The sequence below is a fragment of the Struthio camelus genome, chromosome 5, assembly GCF_040807025.1.
Source record: "Struthio camelus isolate bStrCam1 chromosome 5, bStrCam1.hap1, whole genome shotgun sequence".
Classification (NCBI taxonomy): Eukaryota; Metazoa; Chordata; class Aves; order Struthioniformes; family Struthionidae; genus Struthio; species Struthio camelus.
This window is the reverse complement of record NC_090946.1, coordinates 5,452,005-5,468,611: the sequence shown is the minus strand read 5'-3', so window position 1 is coordinate 5,468,611 and position 16,607 is coordinate 5,452,005. Positions and strand designations below refer to the sequence as shown.

Here is a 16,607-nt window from a genome sequence, read left to right as displayed (position 1 = left end):
TACCTCTTTGGGGTGAGGCTGCCAGGGAGAGGTGGAGCAAATCGAGAGCAAGCCGGGAGCTCTGGGGACAAAGGTGAGGGTCATGGGAGAGTGGTGGCAGTGCCCTTGACCGTGCGGGTGAAGGGGGTCTGGGGATAGCCTCTCCAGAGGGTGGTGTGGCTAAGGTGGACTGAGCTCCAGCAGAAAAGGGCCTGTAGAGGAGGAGGAAGTGAGGATGAGCTTTGCCAACACGGCCGCTCCTGGGCCGCTGCACTTTGGGAAAGGGCTGAGGCAGGAGAGGAGGGTTCAGTAGTGCATGAAGATGGAGAGAGGCCGAAGGAGCTCCCTCACCACGTGTGCTCTGTACTGCTGTTTGTACTGTAAGCCAACAAGAAGCAAAGCCAGTTGCAAATGAAGCCAGATGTGGTAGGAGCTGCTCATCACTGGAACCACTCTTCCAGCACTGCAATGCCACACGACGTCAGTTTCCCAGCTTGGCTTTGCTTGGGAGAACTCGCCAAACGTGAAGAAGGGCTGGTGTGGAGGCAGCTTGAGGCAACCTGGGAGGAAGAAAGGGAGGTTGTGCAAGGAGGCAGGGGTGGGTCTTGGAAGGCCAAGGCCCGCTGGGAGTTGAATGTGGCGACGGATGTGAAGGACAACACGGAGGGCTTCTTAAAATAGCTGGGTGACAAAAGGAGGAGTAGGGAAACGGTGGGCCTGCTGGTGAACGGGGCAAGGGTGGTGGTGCCAGAGGAGACAGAAAAGGCAGAGATGCTGAGTGCGGCCTTTGGTGCAGTCTTTACTGGCAAGAGTGGTCTTTACCTGGGGACTCCCGGGCACTGGAGAGCAGGGAGAAAGCCTGGCGAAAGGCAGACTTGGCTGCTGGAGGAGGATGGGCTTAGCGATCACGGAAGGTGCCTGAGGCCTGGAAGAAAGCAAATGTCGGACTGGAGTGAGTCTTCCCACCGGGCAAGAAGCGGGGTGCAGGGAACTGCAGGTCGGGCAACCTCACCTCGAGGCCTGGAAAGGTGATGGAGCAGCTCATCCTGGACACCATTTCCAAGCATTTGGCAGCTAAGGAAGTGATCCAGAGCAGTGAGCATGGAGTGAATGGGGGAGAAATCCTGCTTAAGCAACCGGAGAGCGTTCTGTGATGAGACGCCAGGCTGGGTAGATGAGGTGAGAGCAGTGGATGCTGTGTCCCTTGACTAGCGAAAGGCTTTGGACCCTGTCTCGCCTCACATCCTCATAGGGAAGCTGAGGAAGTGTGGGTGAGAGGAGCAGAGAGGGTGGTGTCTTGAAAGCTGGCTGTATGGCAGAGCTCAGAGGGTTGTGCAGAGCGGGACAGAGTTGAGGTGGATCGGCGTGTATCCCCTCGTGGTGTGCCCCAGGGGTGAAGAGTGGGTGCAGTATTGTTCAAGTTATTGCTCAGTGACTTGGAGGAAGGGAGAGAGGGCGCTGGCAGCAAGTTTGTTGATGAGCCAAAGGTGGGAGGAGTGGCTGCTAGGTCAGAGGGCAGAGGTGCCATTCTGCGGGAGCTGGCCAGGGTGGAGCGATGGGCAGAGGGGAGCGTCTTGAAGTTGAGTGAAGGGAAGTGCAGAGGCCTGCAGCTGGGAGAAATAAGCCCCGGCACCGGTAGAGGCTGGGGGCTGAGGTGGTGGGAAGCAGGTGTGCAGAGAAGGAGCAGGGAGGCCTGGTGGAGAACAAGCAGACCGTGAGCCAGCACTGTGGCCCGATGGCCAAGAAGGCCAACGGTGTGCAGGGCTGCATTAGGCAGTGTTGGCAGGAGGTCGAGGGAGGTGATCCTTGCCCTCAGCTCTTGCCTGGGGAGGCCCCGTGTGGGCTGCTGTGTGCAGTTCTGGGCTGCCCAATACAAGAGAGACGTGGAGCTGCTGGAGCGAGTCCAAGGAAGGGCTAGCAAGATGCTGAAGGGACAGGAGCATCTGTCATAGGAGGAAAGGCTGAGAGAGGTGGGGCTGTACAGTGTGGAGAAGAGAAGAGTGAGGGGGGATCTTATAGGTGGGTATGAATATCGGAAGGGAAGGTGTGAAGAGGATGGGGCCAGACTCTTGTCAGAGGGGCCCACTGAGAGGAGGCGAGGCAATGGGCACAAACTGAAAGGGAGGAAGTTCTGTCTGGAGAGGGGGAGAAACTTGTTTCCTGTGGGGGTGCGGGAGCCCTGGAGCAGTTTTCCCGGAAAGGTTGTGTGAGTGTGTGTCCCTGCTTGGAGATATTGCAGCGGTGTGTGGAGAGGGTCGTGGGCAATGGGCTGGAGGTGGCGCTGCTTGAGCAGGGGGAGTTGGACTCGATGATCACCAGAGGTCATTGCCAACCTCATCTGTTCTGGGATTCTGTGATGCAGTGGCCAGCACCTGACGCCACCCCAGCACTTTCCCTCCATCCCACATGGCAGAGCCCTCTGCCAGGGCAGGGGCGAGGGTGGCAAGCGCCTGCCCACAGTCGCTTCACAGCTGCTGGGCATCCTTCTCTCTCCCAGGGGAAGCTCACCTCCCACGCGGGCACACTTTTCCCAGATGCAGCACAACCAACAGCCGCTGTGCCCAAGCGGGGGCACTTTCCCACTGCGTACAGACACCAGGGACCAGGCGCAGAGCAGCAATTGACTGAGGGCTCTCGCAGAAGAGCACTGGCCCTGGAGCCGAGCCTCCAAGCACTTGTGGGCTTTTAATCGCAAAGCGAGACAGTCCCAGGGGAAGTGTACAGAAACTCAGGTAGTGCTGAAGGGCTGCGTGGGAGGGAGGCTGGAGGCAGTTCCCCACTGTGCCCGCAGTCCTCATCAGGCCCCAGTGGGCTATACATTGAGCGGGTGATCCCCACCATGGCCAGGCTGTGGCTCCGCAGGGGCAGAGCCCTACTGTGTCGCACGTGTCCTCAGGGACTGCTGTGGGGCAGCCTTGCTGTCCTCAGAGAGACGTCCTGAGACTACCAATGCCAACGTCGTCGTAGCCCGTGTCACTGTGTGTTGAGGCCAGGGCGTCTGTGGCGGTTGCGGGCGGCTCTAGGGGGCTGAGGGAGGGCTGGCTCCCCGCTGTGGACAGCAAGGCCAGTGCCTGGCAGGTGCTGCTTCGTGCCCCGGATGCCAGGCCCCGGCCAGGGCTTCCTCCGTACCCATGTGCTGCCCATCTCCCCGACAAAGTGCAGGGGAACCAGCTCTGCTGGCGGGACAGTACGGCCTCTGTCACGGCAGCGCTCCCCATGCCATCTCCGATACCTCTTACCTCCCAGTGCCGCAGCCTCGCACACACCTCCGTCACTTGACCCCGGAGCAGCGGCCTCTCCTGGCTCCAGCACGGTGGAGGCATCATCGTACCCATCCGGGGGTTCGTGCCTGGTCAGGCCAGGGACGTCTGCATCAGACAGCAGAGAGTGAAAGCGAGGCCAAGCCCGGGCTCCAGTGACGCCAGCCCCCACCGGCCACGGTGCCGGGGATGCCCACGTTGGGGCCTGCTCTGTGAGGCCGCCAGCTCTCGGCTGGAGCCACCATCCCTGACACTCGGTCCCCAACTCCAAGAGGCGGCCCAGCAAAGGACCAAGGGGAGGTGCTGCCCTGCCCACTGCATGAGGTGTGTGCCGGTACCAGCTGCGGTGTGAGGGCTGCCCCTGTGGGTGCGTGGCAGCCTGGTCCTGCACCCCGGCCCTGTACCTGCTGCTGTCCCGGGGTTGCTGTCCTCCATGCTGTGCTGGGTGTAATAGGGCAGCTTGGTCCCTGAGCCCTGCGATGGTGAGGCTGGAGAAGGGGTGTTATGGCAGGGTGTGTGGCCCCATGGCCTGGCCAGCAGCGGGGACAGGATGTCCTCTTGGCAGAGCGAGGACTGCCGCTGGCCAGGAGGCCCCCTTGCTGCAGCTCCCTCCCTGTGGCCAGCACGTGGGCAGGCTCCCTGCCGGGCTGCTGAGCTGGTTGCGTGGGGGCCTCAACGCGCCACTGGCTGTCAGGCCCAGGGTGCACACACCTGAGCCACTGGGGACCTGCTGGTACTCGGGTGTCAGGGTGTAGTCGAGCTCCTCATAGACGGCCTCTGCCTCTGAGAGTGTATCTGCAGCTCTGCGGGGGCCTGGAAATGAAGGGCAGTGATAACCCGAGGCCGTGGGTGCAGCACGTGGGATGCTGGAGGTCACCAGCTCTCCCCATGATAACCCTGTGGCCCAGCCCCATAGGGGTTTTGCCCTGTTGTCGGAGTGGCTGTGGTGCCCCTGCGTGGTGCCCATGTTGTGCCGGGTCCTGCCCTAGCTCTGCACTGGCCTTCTGGCCTGCTCTGCTGTGCCTGTCCCAGCCTGTGCAGCTGGGCCGGGCAGTGCCAGGAGACATAAGCAGCCCCCAGGCCTCTCTGGCTCTGCCGGGACCCCTCGTCCTGGTAGCTTCAGCCGCAGAGACCCCCGGTGGGACTCACCTGTGCGCCGAGCCATGGAGCGCCATGCCTGCACAGCAAGGGCCCCCAGGGCCAGGCACAGAAGGGTCCCCAGGACGATGCAGAGGACGGTGGTCAGCGGCATGGCCCCAGCAGGTGTTGGGGGGTTCCTGGGGGCACCTGTGAGGACATGGAAAGGCGGTGGAGGTGGAGGGAGGCCGTGGAGCCTCTGGCATGCTGCATTGTCCAGAGGAGGAGTGGATGCCTGGGGGGGATGCAGGGGAGTGGCTGCCGGGACAGGGAGGCCAAGGAGGGCACCCTTTGGCCTGGGGTCAAGCCCTGTGTTGGGCGGAGGGGTGGCAGCAGGCCAGCAGCAGGTCTGTCCTTGCCAGAGGTGCTGGCCTTGCCCTGGACTGCAGCGGCCAGAGCGGGAGGGTGCGTGGGGCCACGGTGCTGGCCTGGGCGGGCAGAGCTACCTGTGCAGGCTGCGCCGGCGGGGCAGGCGGTGGTGGGGGCTGGTGTGGGAGTCGCGCTGTTGGCTGGAGGCTGCCCGTGGCACGTGATGTGGGTGTCCCCGGGGGAGCGGCAGTGGTGCAGGTGCCAGGGGGCGGAGGGGCAGCGCCAGAGGGAGTCGGCCCCCTCGCCGCACTGCACCCAGGCCAGCCAGGCGGGGCCCCCGGCCTGGGGGGTTGCGGGGACGGCCGCCAGGCTGCCCCCGGCCCCGCAGCCCAGCTGCCGGCACACCACGGCGGCTGTGGCGCGGCTGGTGCCGTTGGCGCACACGCTGCCCCACGTCCCGTTGTAGAAGACCTGCAGGCGCCCGGCGCAGCCGCTGCCGCCCACCAGCCGCAGGGCTGTGAGCTCTGCAAGGGGCAAGCACGGAGGTGGCAGCTCAGCTGGCGTCGGGCACACAGCCCCGCCAGCCCGAGCGCTTCCCCCAGGCAGCGAGAGGAGCCCACGTCGGCGGGGCCGAGGCGCCGCGTTGCCCGCCGGCAGTGCCCAGGGTGTTGGGAGGTGGGCAGGGAGGCGAGTGGGGAGGGCTGGCCCCACGGCCGCTGCCAGAGTGCCGCTGGCGCCGGCCCCGGTGGAGGGCGGTGCTGACCTGAGCAGACGGCTGCTGCGCCGGCGCCCTGCTTGCACCCGCGCTGCCCCGGGGCCGGGGCCGGGGCCGGGGCCGGGGCCGGGGCCGGGCAGTGCCAGAGCGTGGCCTCGGCCCCGGAGCAGCCACCAGCGCCCAGCCACAGCGGCCCCGAGCCGCGGCCGTAGCGGGCCGAGGCGGGCGCTGCCAGGGCCTGGCCGCAGCCCAAGTGGCGGCAGACGACGGCGGCGTCGGACAGGTGCCACGAGTCCTGGCAGACGCTGCTCCAGGCGCCCCGGACGTAGAGCTCCACTCTGCCGGCGCAGCGGCCGGGGCCGCTCACCAGCCGTAGGCGCCGGCTGCCTGCAGCGGGAGACAGCCCGGCTTGGGGCAGCCCCTTTGGTGCGGGCGGTGCCCCAGGGCCCCGGGGCCCTTCCCGGCACACTCACCCGAGCAGACAACGGCCGCTTGGTGGGCGCGGCCCGCCGGTGCAGCCGTGGCGGCCGTGGCGTTGCAGTGGGCCAGGCGAGCCTCCGTGCCTGCGCACCGGAGCCCGCTCAGCCCCACGCGGCTCGACGCTGGTCCCAGCAGCGGGGCGGCGTAGGCCTGCTCCGCCGCGCCGCACCGCAGCTGCCGGCACACCACGGTGGCGCCGCTCGCGTCCCACCGCTCGGCCAGCACCGGGCCCCAGGCGTCGCCCAGGGCCATCTCCAGGCGCCCGTCGCAGCGGCTCTCCCCGTCCACCAGCCGCAGGGGTTCAGCGCCACCTGGTCCCTCCGAGAGGGCACATGTCCTGAGGGGGCTGCGGGGAGCGCTGGGGGCTGGGCCTGCCCGCAGGGCCCCGCCCGCCCCCGGCCCCGCCAGCCCAGAGGCGGCGTCGATGGCCGGCGAGCCCTCCGAGGGCTGCCAGCGGGGCCGGGGCGGTGGGGCAGAGCAGAGAGCGCCCGCCACATCCCTCCCTGGCGTGGCTGCAGCAGCACCGGGGCAGATGGCAGCACCGGGGGGGCCGCGGAGCCCCCGGCACGGAGGGGGACAGCCCGGCGCCACTGCCCTCCTCTAGGCGGGCTCCCTCCTGCTCTGCACCTGCCTCAGCCCTCCCCTTGGCCTGAAATGGCCGTGCTGCCCGAGACGCGCCCTGCGCCCCACAGCTCCTGGTGGCAGTGGCAACCCGGGGAGTGGGACCCCGCAGTGTTGGGGTGCCCGGTGCCCTGCCCGCCAGGAGGCCCTCGTGGCCGCTGCTGCCCGCCCCACACGCACCTGAGCACTGGACGGCGGCAGTGTGGCCTGGCGAGCAGGCGGGGATGCCCAGCGCCGTGGCAGGGCACTCTGCCAGGTGGGACTCGCTGCCGCTGCAGTGAAAGGTGTCGCGCCACACGGGGCCGGTGCCTGCCCCAAAAGACCCTCCGCGGGGCACAGAGGTGGCAAAGCCACAGCCGAGGTGGTGGCAGAGCACGTGGGCGTCGGGCTCGTCCCAGCCGGCGTCGCAGAGGGCACCCCAGGTGCCCCGCGCCTCCACCTCCACTCGCCCTGCGCACGCCGTGCTGCCGTTGGCCAGCCTGAAGCCCGTGTAGGCTGCGATGGAGAAAGGGCGCTGGAGGCGACGGGCCCCGGTGCCGAGCGCTGTCCCCATAGGACGGTGGGGGCATGCAGGCACGGCAGCCCTCTGCCTGCCCCGACCCCTCTGCCTGCCGGCACCCTGGGGGCTGCCACAAGGCAGCCCGCAGCCTCTCCGCCCATCCCTGCCCAGGACCACCCTGTGCCCACTTCCCATCTCCCCGCAGCCCCCATCTGCAGCCTCTGCCCCTCACCGCGTGCTCTTACGGGAGCAGACGACGCCGGCGTCGCTGGTGTGGTTGCAGCGCTGGCCGTGGGGCAGTCGTCGGGCGCAGGTGGACAGGAGGGATTCGTTGCCTGCACACTCGAAGCCCCCGTCCCAGATGGGCCCGGCTCCTGCCCCAAAGCGCGCCGCCCCGGTGACGGCCAGAGCTGCTCCGCACCCCTGCTCCTTGCAGATGACGTGGGCGGTGTTGAGGTCCACATGGCCCTCGCAGAGGGTGGCCCAGGCACGGCCCTGCCTCACCTCCACGCGGCCCGAGCAGGCACCGTCCCCGCCGACCAGCCGCACAAATCCTGTCGGGGCAGAGAGCCTGGGGTCTCTTGGGGGTCCCTCGAGATCCACTGGGGGCTTGTGGAGGGGCTGCCCCGAGAGTCTTGTTGCTGCCAACACCGGCCCCAGGTGCAAGGCTGCATGGGGCCGTCCCACAGCTCTTACCTTGACAGACCACACCAACATCCCAGTCATGGGGGCCATTGTACGGCCCCCATCCCGGGATTGTGCAGTCCCAGAGGACAGACTCATTCCCACGACAGTCAGGCAGTGCAAGATGAATTTGTCCAGACCCTTCCCCAAAGCGGGTCACGCCAGGGGCACTTTGGGCTGAGCCACAGCCCAGCTGCTGACACACCACCTCAGCGTCCGCCATGTCCCAGTCATCATCCGCCACTGTTCCCCACTGGCCCCGCAGCTTCACCTCCAGCCTGCCCTCGCAGGGACCACCTCCGTTCACCAGCCTCAGCTCCACGGCATCTGCATCAGAGATGTGGGCAGGCAGGCCATGAGGGTGCTGCGCCCTGGTCCCACTCCCATCCCTGTCTTTGCCTGGGGAGGCCCCAGAGGGGAGGCCCTTGACAGAATGATGCCCTCTCCCGCCCCGCACAGCCAAGGGGCTGTGCCCCAGCACAGTCACCCGATCCCACACCTGAGCACGTCACCCCAATGTCTGTGTCATGGTTGCAGTAGTGCTGGCCCCAGCCAAAGTGTGGGCAGTTGTGGAGTGCTGTCTCGGTACCACGGCAGAAGAAGGGTTGCAGCCAAATCCGTCCGGTCCCGGCCCCAAACGGCGTGTACGGGGAGGCCCGTGCTACAGTGCCGCATCCCAGCTGCCTGCAGACCACGGAGGCTCCGCGGACATCCCAGTCAAAGTCGTAGCTGCACACAGCGCCCCACTGGCCCTCGTGCTTCACCTCCACACGGCCCTCACAGCGGCTGCCTCCGTCCACCAGCCGCAGCTCCCCAGTGCCTGTGGGTACCCGAGGGAGACTGTGAAGCAGGGCACTGAGTGCCAGCTGGGCACTACAGGAGCCTGCTGGCATGTGCCGTGTGGGGGTGGCCCAGGTTGCTGTGTCCCACAGCTGTCCCCTGCCCTCCTGATCTCTTCTCCCCACTCTGGACCTAACCCTTGGCCCCAGGTGTGGCAATGAGCAGAGCCATGGGGGCCAGCCCAGCCCCATAGCGGTCTCGCCAGCACCATTGCAGCCCTTGCCAGCTCCAGGGCTGCCTCCCACTCTGGGCATGAGGGCAGGCCACCCCAGCCCCAGAGAACGCGCAGGCACTCACCCCTGCACAGCTGCATGCACAGGAGCAGCCCCAGTGCCCTGGTGGGCAGCTGGCTGGTGGTGGCCATCCCGCTCACCTCCTCTCCTGCAGTGCAGCCCCCAGCTCCTGCTTGCCTCCCAGGCCACCACGAGCCCCCTGCAGCGGGGAGGGCAATATATAGGCAGAGGTACAGGCCCCGCTGCCAGGGGAGCCAATCAACGCAGCAGGCACCTTTTGAGGCGTTATCAGGAGGGTTATCTCCCATCTGACGGAGCCCCAGCCTCCAATAACCTTCCCCATCCCCGTACATGCCCATATATGCGGTTCGGCACCACTTCTGGCATCATGTGCGCCTTGCCCGGCCTGCTGTCCCTGAGCAGGGCTCCCCACCTAGGTGCCTGTGCAGGGCGTGCGGGCCCTTCCACGGCTGTGCCCGCATGGGGCTGGGTCTGGCCCTGCTGTGCTCGGGAGGCCGGCAAGAGCCCTGCCTCGACAGGGACCCTGCTCTGCTGGGGGACAGCATGTGCTGCAGGCTCCTTTGTGCTGTAGGTCTGTCCTCTGGCACCGGTGAGGGGGAAATCCTGAGGGACCTTGGCTCTGTGGCCCTCCACACAGGACACGCCCTGGGGCTGCCTCTAGGCTAGAAACCGCCTGTGCTGCTTGCAGGTGTGTGGCCTGCAACCCACGAGCCCCCGCAGGAGCCGTGCTCGCCCCACGCAGCACGGAGCCAGGAAGGAGGTGGCTCCCACCCCACTGCACACCAGCCCCCGCCTGGAAGTGGCTGTGGCAGCCCACTTACCGATGTGGGGCAGCGTGAGGTGGAGCCGCTGCGCTCCTGCCCCAGCACACGTGTCTGTGGGATCCTGTCATCAGGCAGCATCTTGCCAGTTGCTTCTGCTCAGCCAGCTGCATTTCTGACAGAGATAATGTTCTGCTTTTGCATATGGGTACCTCTTTGCGGTGAGAGAGGGAGAGGTGGAGCAAATTGAGAGCAAGCCGGGAGCTCTGGGGACAAAGGTGAGGGTCATGGGAGAGTGGTGGCAGTGCCCTTGACCGTGCGGGTGAAGGGGACTGCTGCAGCAGTCTGGGGTTAGCCTCTCCAGAGGGTGGTGTGGCTAAGGTGGACTGAGCTCCAGCGGAAAAGGGCCTGTAGAGGAGGAGGAAGTGAGGATGAGCTTTGCCAACACGGCCGCTCCTGGGCCGCTGCACTTTGGGAAAGGGCTGAGGCAGGAGAGGAGGGTTCAGTAGTGCATGAGGATGGAGAGAGGCCGAAGGAGCTCCCTCACCACGTGTGCTCTGCACTGCTGTTTGTACTGTAAGCCAACAAGAAGCAAAGCCAGTTGCAAATGAAGCCAGATGTGGTAGGAGCTGCTCATCACTGGAACCACTCTTCCAGCACTGCAATGCCACACGACGTCAGTTTCCCAGCTTGGCTTTGCTTGGGAGAACTCGCCAAACGTGAAGAAGGGCTGGTGTGGAGGCAGCTTGAGGCAACCTGGGAGGAAGAAAGGGAGGTTGTGCAAGGAGGCAGGGGTGGGTCTTGGAAGGCCAAGGCCCGCTGGGAGTTGAATGTGGCGACGGATGTGAAGGACAACACGGAGGGCTTCTTAAAATAGCTGGGTGACAAAAGGAGGAGTAGGGAAACGGTGGACCTGCTGGTGAACGGGGCAAGGGTGGTGGTGCCAAAGGAGACAGAAAAGGCAGAGAGGCTGAGTGCCGCCTTTGGTGCAGTCTTTACTGGCAAGAGTGGTCTTTACCTGGGGACTCCCAGGCGCTGGAGAGCAGGGAGAAAGCCTGGCGAAAGGCAGACTTGGCTGCTGGAGGAGGATGGGCTTAGCGATCACGGAAGGTGCCTGAGGCCTGGAAGAAAGCAAATGTCAGACTGGAGTGAGTCTTCCCACCGGGCAAGAAGCGGGGTGCAGGGAACTGCAGGTCGGGCAACCTCACCTCGAGGCCTGGAAAGGTGATGGAGCAGCTCATCCTGGACACCATTTCCAAGCATTTGGCAGCTAAGAAAGTGATCCAGAGCAGTGAGCATGGAGTGAATGGGGGAGAAATCCTGCTTAAGCAACCGGAGAGCGTTCTGTGATGAGACGCCAGGCTGGGTAGATGAGGAGAGAGCAGTGGATGCTGTGTCCCTTGACTAGCGAAAGGCCTTGGACCCTGTCTCGCCTCACATCCTCATAGGGAAGCTGAGGAAGTGTGGGTGAGAGGAGCAGAGAGGGTGGTGTCTTGAAAGCTGGCTGTATGGCAGAGCTCAGAGGGTTGTGCAGAGCGGGACAGAGTTGAGGTGGATCGGCATGTATCCCCTCGTGGTGTGCCCCAGGGGTGAAGAGTGGGTGCAGTATTGTTCAAGTTATTGCTCAGTGACTTGGAGGAAGGGAGAGAGGGCGCTGGCAGCAAGTTTGTTGATGAGCCAAAGGTGGGAGGAGTGACAGAGGTGCCATTCTGCGGGAGCTGGCCAGGGTGGAGCGATGGGCAGAGGGGAGCGTCTTGAAGTTGAGTGAAGGGAAGTGCAGAGGCCTGCAGCCCGGGAGAGCCAGTGGAGCCAGTGGAGGCTGGGGGCTGAGGTGGTGGGAAGCAGGTGTGCAGAGAAGGAGCAGGGAGGCCTGGTGGAGAACGAGCTGACCATGAGCCAGCACTGTGGCCCGATGGCCAAGAAGGCCAACAGTGTGCGGGGCTGCATTAGGCAGAGTGTTGGCAGGAGGTCGAGGGAGGTGATCCTTGCCCTCAGCTCTTGCCTGGGGAGGCCCTGTGTGGGCTGCTGTGTGCAGTTCTGGGCTGCCCAATACAAGAGAGACGTGGAGCTGCTGGAGCGAGTCCAAGGAAGGGCTAGCAAGATGCTGAAGGGACGGGAGCATCTGTCATAGGAGGAAAGGCTGAGAGAGGTGGGGCTGTACAGTGTGGAGAAGAGAAGAGTGAGGGGGGATCTTATAGGTGGGTATGAATATCGGAAGGGAAGGTGTGAAGAGGATGGGGCCAGACTCTTGTCAGAGGGGCCCACTGAGAGGAGGCGAGGCAATGGGCACAAACTGAAAGGGAGGAAGTTCTGTCTGGAGAGGGGGAGAAACTTGTTTCCTGTGGGGGTGCGGGAGCCCTGGAGCAGTTTTCCCGGAAAGGTTGTGTGAGTGTGTGTCCCTGCTTGGAGATATTGCAGCAGTGTGTGGAGAGGGTCGTGGGCAATGGGCTGGAGGTGGCGCTGCTTGAGCAGGGGGAGTTGGACTCGATGATCACCAGAGGTCATTGCCAACCTCATCTGTTCTGGGATTCTGTGATGCAGTGGCCAGCACCTGGCGCCACCCCAGCACTTTCCCTCCATCCCACATGCCAGAGCCCTCTGCCAGGGCAGGGGCGAGGGTGGCAAGCGCCTGCCCACAGTCGCTTCACAGCTGCTGGGCATCCTTCTCTCTCCCAGGGGAAGCTCACCTCCCACGCGGGCACACTTTTCCCAGATGCAGCACAACCAACAGCCGCTGTGCCCAAGCGGGGGCACTTCCCCACTGCGTACAGACACCAGGGACCAGGCGCAGAGCAGCAATTGACTGAGGGCTCTCGCAGAAGAGCACTGGCCCTGGAGCCGAGCCTCCAAGCACTTGTGGGCTTTTAATCGCAAAGCGAGACAGTCCCAGGGGAAGTGTACAGAAACTCAGGTAGTGCTGAAGGGCTGCGTGGGAGGGCAGCTGGAGGCGGCTCCCCACTGTGCCCGCAGTCCTCATCAGGCCCCAGTGGGCTATACATTGAGCGGGTGATCCCCACCATGGCCAGGCTGTGACTCCGCAGGGGCAGAGCCCTACTGTGTCGCACGTGTCCTCAGGGACTGCTGTGGGGCAGCCTTGCTGTCCTCAGAGAGACGTCCTGGGACTACCAATGCCAACGTCGTCGTAGCCCGTGTCACTGTGTGTTGAGGCCAGGGCGTCTGTGGCGGTTGCGGGCGGCTCTAGGGGGCTGAGGGAGGGCTGTCTCCCCGCTGTGGACAGCAAGGCCAGTGCCTGGCAGGTGCTGCTTCATGCCCCAGATGCCAGGCCCCGGCCAGGGCTTCCTCCATGCCCCCGTGCTGCCCATCTCCCCGGCAAAGTGCAGGGGAGCTGGCTCTGCCAAAGGGACAGTATGGCCTTTGTCACGGCAGAGCTGCCTGTGCCAGCTGCGACACCTCTTACCTCCCAGTGCCGCAGCCTCGCACACACCTCCGTCACTTGACCCCGGAGCAGCGGCCTCTCCTGGCTCCAGCACGGTGGCTGCATCATCGTACCCATCCGGGGGTTCGTGCCTGGTCAGGCCAGGGACGTCTGCATCAGACAGCAGAGAGTGAAAGCGAGGCCAAGCCCGGGCTCCAGTGACACCAGCCCCCACCGGCCACGGTGCCGGGGATGCCCACGTTGGGGCCTGCTCTGTGAGGCCGCCAGCTCTCGGCTGGAGCCAGCAGCCCTGACACTCGGCCCCCAACTCCAAGAGGCGGCCCAGCAAAGGACCAAGGGGAGGTGCTGCCCTGCCCACCGCATGAGGTGTGTGCCGGTACCAGCTGCGGTGTGAGGGCTGCCCCTGTGGGTGCGTGGCAGCCTGGTCCTGCACCCCGGCCCTGTACCTGCGGCAGTCCCGGGGTTGCTGTCCTCCATGCTGTGCTGGGTGTAATAGGGCAGCTTGGTCCCTGAGCCCTGCGATGGTGAGGCTGGAGGATGGGGTGTTAGGGCAGGGTGTGTGGCCCCATGGCCTGGCCAGCAGTGGGGACAGGATGTCCTCTTGGCAGAGCGAGGACTGCCGCTGGCCAGGAGAGGCCCCCCTTGCTGCAGCTCCCTCCCTGTGGCCAGCACGTGGGCAGGCTCCCTGCCGGGCTGCTGAGCTGGTTGCGTGGGGGCCTCAACGCGCCACTGGCTGTCAGGCCCAGGGTGCACACACCTGAGCCACTGGGGACCTGCTGGTACTCGGGTGTCAGGGTGTAGTCGAGCTCCTCATAGACGGCCTCTGCCTCTGAGAGTGTATCTGCAGCTCTGCGGGGGCCTGGAAATGAAGGGCAGTGATAACCCGAGGCCGTGGGTGCAGCGCGTGGGATGCTGGAGGTCACCAGCTCTCCCCGCGATAACCCTGTGGCCCAGCCCCATAGGGGTTTTGCCCTATCGTCGGAGTGGCTGTGGTGCCCCTGCGTGGTGCCCATGTTGTGCCGGGTCCTGCCCTAGCTCTGCACTGGCCTTCTGGCCTGCGTTGCTGTGCCTGTTCCAGCCTGTGCAGCTGGGCTGCCCCATGGTTGGGCAGTGCCAGGAGACATAAGCAGCCCCCAGGCCTCTCTGGCTCTGCTGGGGCCCCTCATCTGTGGCCCTTCACGTGGAGGCTGGCTGGCGCTGCCTCTGGGCTAGAAAGCGCTTGGCAACACTGAAGCGAGCCTGGCCCCGGGCTCCCCAGGGCATTGGCAGGAGGGCCTTGGTCTCTTGCAGTGGCCTGTGGGTAGATGAAGGCGCTGCCTTTGCTGCCTGTAGGTGTGCAGCCTGGAGCCCACGGCTCCCCGCGGCAGCTGTGCTCGCCCCATACGGCTCTGAACCGAGAGGAAGGTGGCTACCACCCCCCTGCACACCAGCCCCCAGAAGCATCTGTGGCAGCCCTGTTACCGGTGTGTGGCAGCATGTGGAGCCACCTCTGTGCTCCTGCCCCAGCACACGTGTCTGCTGGGGCTGCTAAACAGCCAGCATCTTGCCAGCTGCTTCTGCTCAGCCAGCTGCATTTCTCACAGAGATAATGTTATGACTTTGTTGACCCTGCCAAGGATGACCTGGAGGAAATCGGGAGAAATCCAGGAGCTCTGGGGACAAAGTTGAGGGGCATGGGAGAGTGGTGGCAGTGTCCTTGACCTTGCAGGTGAAGGGGACTGCTGAAGAAGGACTGGGGATAGCCCCTGGGTTAACACTGCTCTGCGTGGGCGGTGTCACTGGAAGGGTTATGGCTTTGTGATCATCCCATCTAAGGTCCCCAGCATCTGCCTGCTGGAGGGCAGGGCAGCCAGCAGGGAATGAAGGCCAGCTTCTTGTGAGCACAGGAACGGTTTGTCCCGAGACTCAGGAGACAAGGTGACATCTCAAGAGGGCAGCCTGGCTAAGGTGGACTGAGCTCCAGTGGAAAAGGGCCTGTAGAGGAGGAGGAAGTGAGGATGAGCTTTGCCAACACGGCTGCTCCTGTGCCGCTGCACTTTGGGAAAGGGCTGAGGCAGGAGAGGAGGGTTCAGTAGTGCATGAGGATGGAGCCAGCCAACAGAGGCAGTGAACAGACGCAGCAGTTTGCGCAGCAGTGTCTGGGCTCTGCCTTGGCCTTTTGTGGGCCTTGTTGGAAGTTGTGGAGGCTTTCTGGGGACCCCCGAGGAACTAGACAGTGCTTGCTGCTAGCAGGAAGGGAGTGCTAGGCAAGGACTCCTGCAGGGGGCCTTGACTGAACTTCTCCTGGGAAGTTCTAGCTAGGTGGGGCTGCTGCTAACAAGCTCTCTGGGCTGGCCTGGTCAGAGGGAGTTGGGGCTTTTGTTTCAGGTGGCTCCTGACTGGGTGGGTCAAGCACCCTTGTGAGTCACTGCTAGGCAGAGGCCTATATAAGAGCCAGGCCTAGGGCACAGCTCCCAGAGCACAGCCCCCAGAGGCAGTGAGCAGATGCAGCAGTTTGTGCAGCAGTTTGTGCAGAAGGGTGCCAGAAGGCAAAGGCACCTCTCTAGTTTGCACAGTGGTGTGTCCTTCCCCAGGCACGGTCATGACACGCTGCAGAGCATGTTCCCCAGTGGCTGCTGGAGGTGCTGCAACGGCTGTGTCTGAGGCTTCAACCCCGACAGACCCTCAGACAGCAGATGCAGCTCTGCAGGTGTCAGGCTGCAGGGAGTGCCTGGGGCCTCTCCGTGAGGCCTGGGCTGACAGTCAGCTCTCCTGCATGAGGTGTGCTGTGGTTGACCAGTTGCATTGCCAGATAAAGGAGTTACGGGAGGAAGTTAGTAGGCTGCGTAGCATCGGAGAGGATGAGCAGGAGATTGACAGGGTATTCTCGGAGACTGTGCAGCTCCAGGAGTTCCCCCCCCCACCCCCCACCCCCAGTGCAGCGGAGTTGTCGGAGGGCTCTGTACCGTGTGTAAAGGTGCATCATATCGCTGTTGAAGAGGGCTGGAAGCTGGTGACCTCTCGTAAAAGCAGAAAGGCTCTTGCTCCTCCTCAAGACGTACCCTTGAAGAACAAGTTGAGCGCCCTCCAAGCTGAGGAGGAGCTGGGCATGGCTCCAAGGGAGGCAACTGGCCTGGCAGAGCCTGTGCCGTGCAGGAACCCCCGGAAGAAGCGGCGAGTGATTGTTGTGGGTGACTGCCTGCTGCAGGGGACAGAGGCACCTATCTGCCGACCTGACCTCTTGTCCAGAGAGGTTTGCTGCCTGCCAGGGGCTCGAAGAAGACACGTCATGGAAAGGCTGCCAAGGCTTGTCCGTGCATCGGACTACTACCCTCTGCTGCTCTGCCATGTGGGCGCTAACGACACAAAAGGCAAATTGGAAACCATCAAATGGGACTTCAGAGCTCTGGGAATGGTGGTGAAAGATCTCGGAGCCCAGGTCGTTTTCTCCTCAATCTTGCCTGTGAGAGGAAAGGATGGGAGGAGGAGTAGACGAGTTTTCCAAGTTAACAACTGGCTGCGCCGCTGGTGTTGGCAACAGGGCTTTGGTTTCTATGACCATGGGACCCTGTTTGAAGATCAACAGCTGATGGGGAGCGACGGGATCCACCTTACCAAGCGGGGCACGCGCGTCTTTGCCAACAAATTGGCCAGCCTGGTAAGGAGGGCTTTAAACTAGGCGAGATGGGGGA

At 64.3% G+C, this 16,607-nt stretch overlaps 1 protein-coding gene across 1 annotated transcript; it reads right to left on the bottom strand.

Moving 5' to 3' along the window:
* Positions 1–2,498: 2,498 nt before the first annotated feature.
* LOC138067336 (antigen WC1.1-like) lies at positions 2,499–8,935 on the bottom strand. The gene is made up of 13 exons (XM_068944084.1): positions 8,822–8,935; positions 8,184–8,504; positions 7,697–8,011; positions 7,246–7,554; positions 6,682–6,996; positions 5,874–6,191; positions 5,575–5,787; positions 4,823–5,209; positions 4,389–4,526; positions 3,951–4,052; positions 3,644–3,727; positions 3,219–3,347; positions 2,499–3,028 (listed from the first exon to the last, which is right to left on the bottom strand). The coding sequence occupies exons 1-13, from the start codon at positions 8,886–8,888 to the stop codon at positions 2,904–2,906; spliced, it is 2,823 nt and encodes a 940-aa protein (XP_068800185.1). The 5' UTR covers positions 8,889–8,935; the 3' UTR covers positions 2,499–2,903.
* Positions 8,936–16,607: the final 7,672 nt, after the last annotated feature.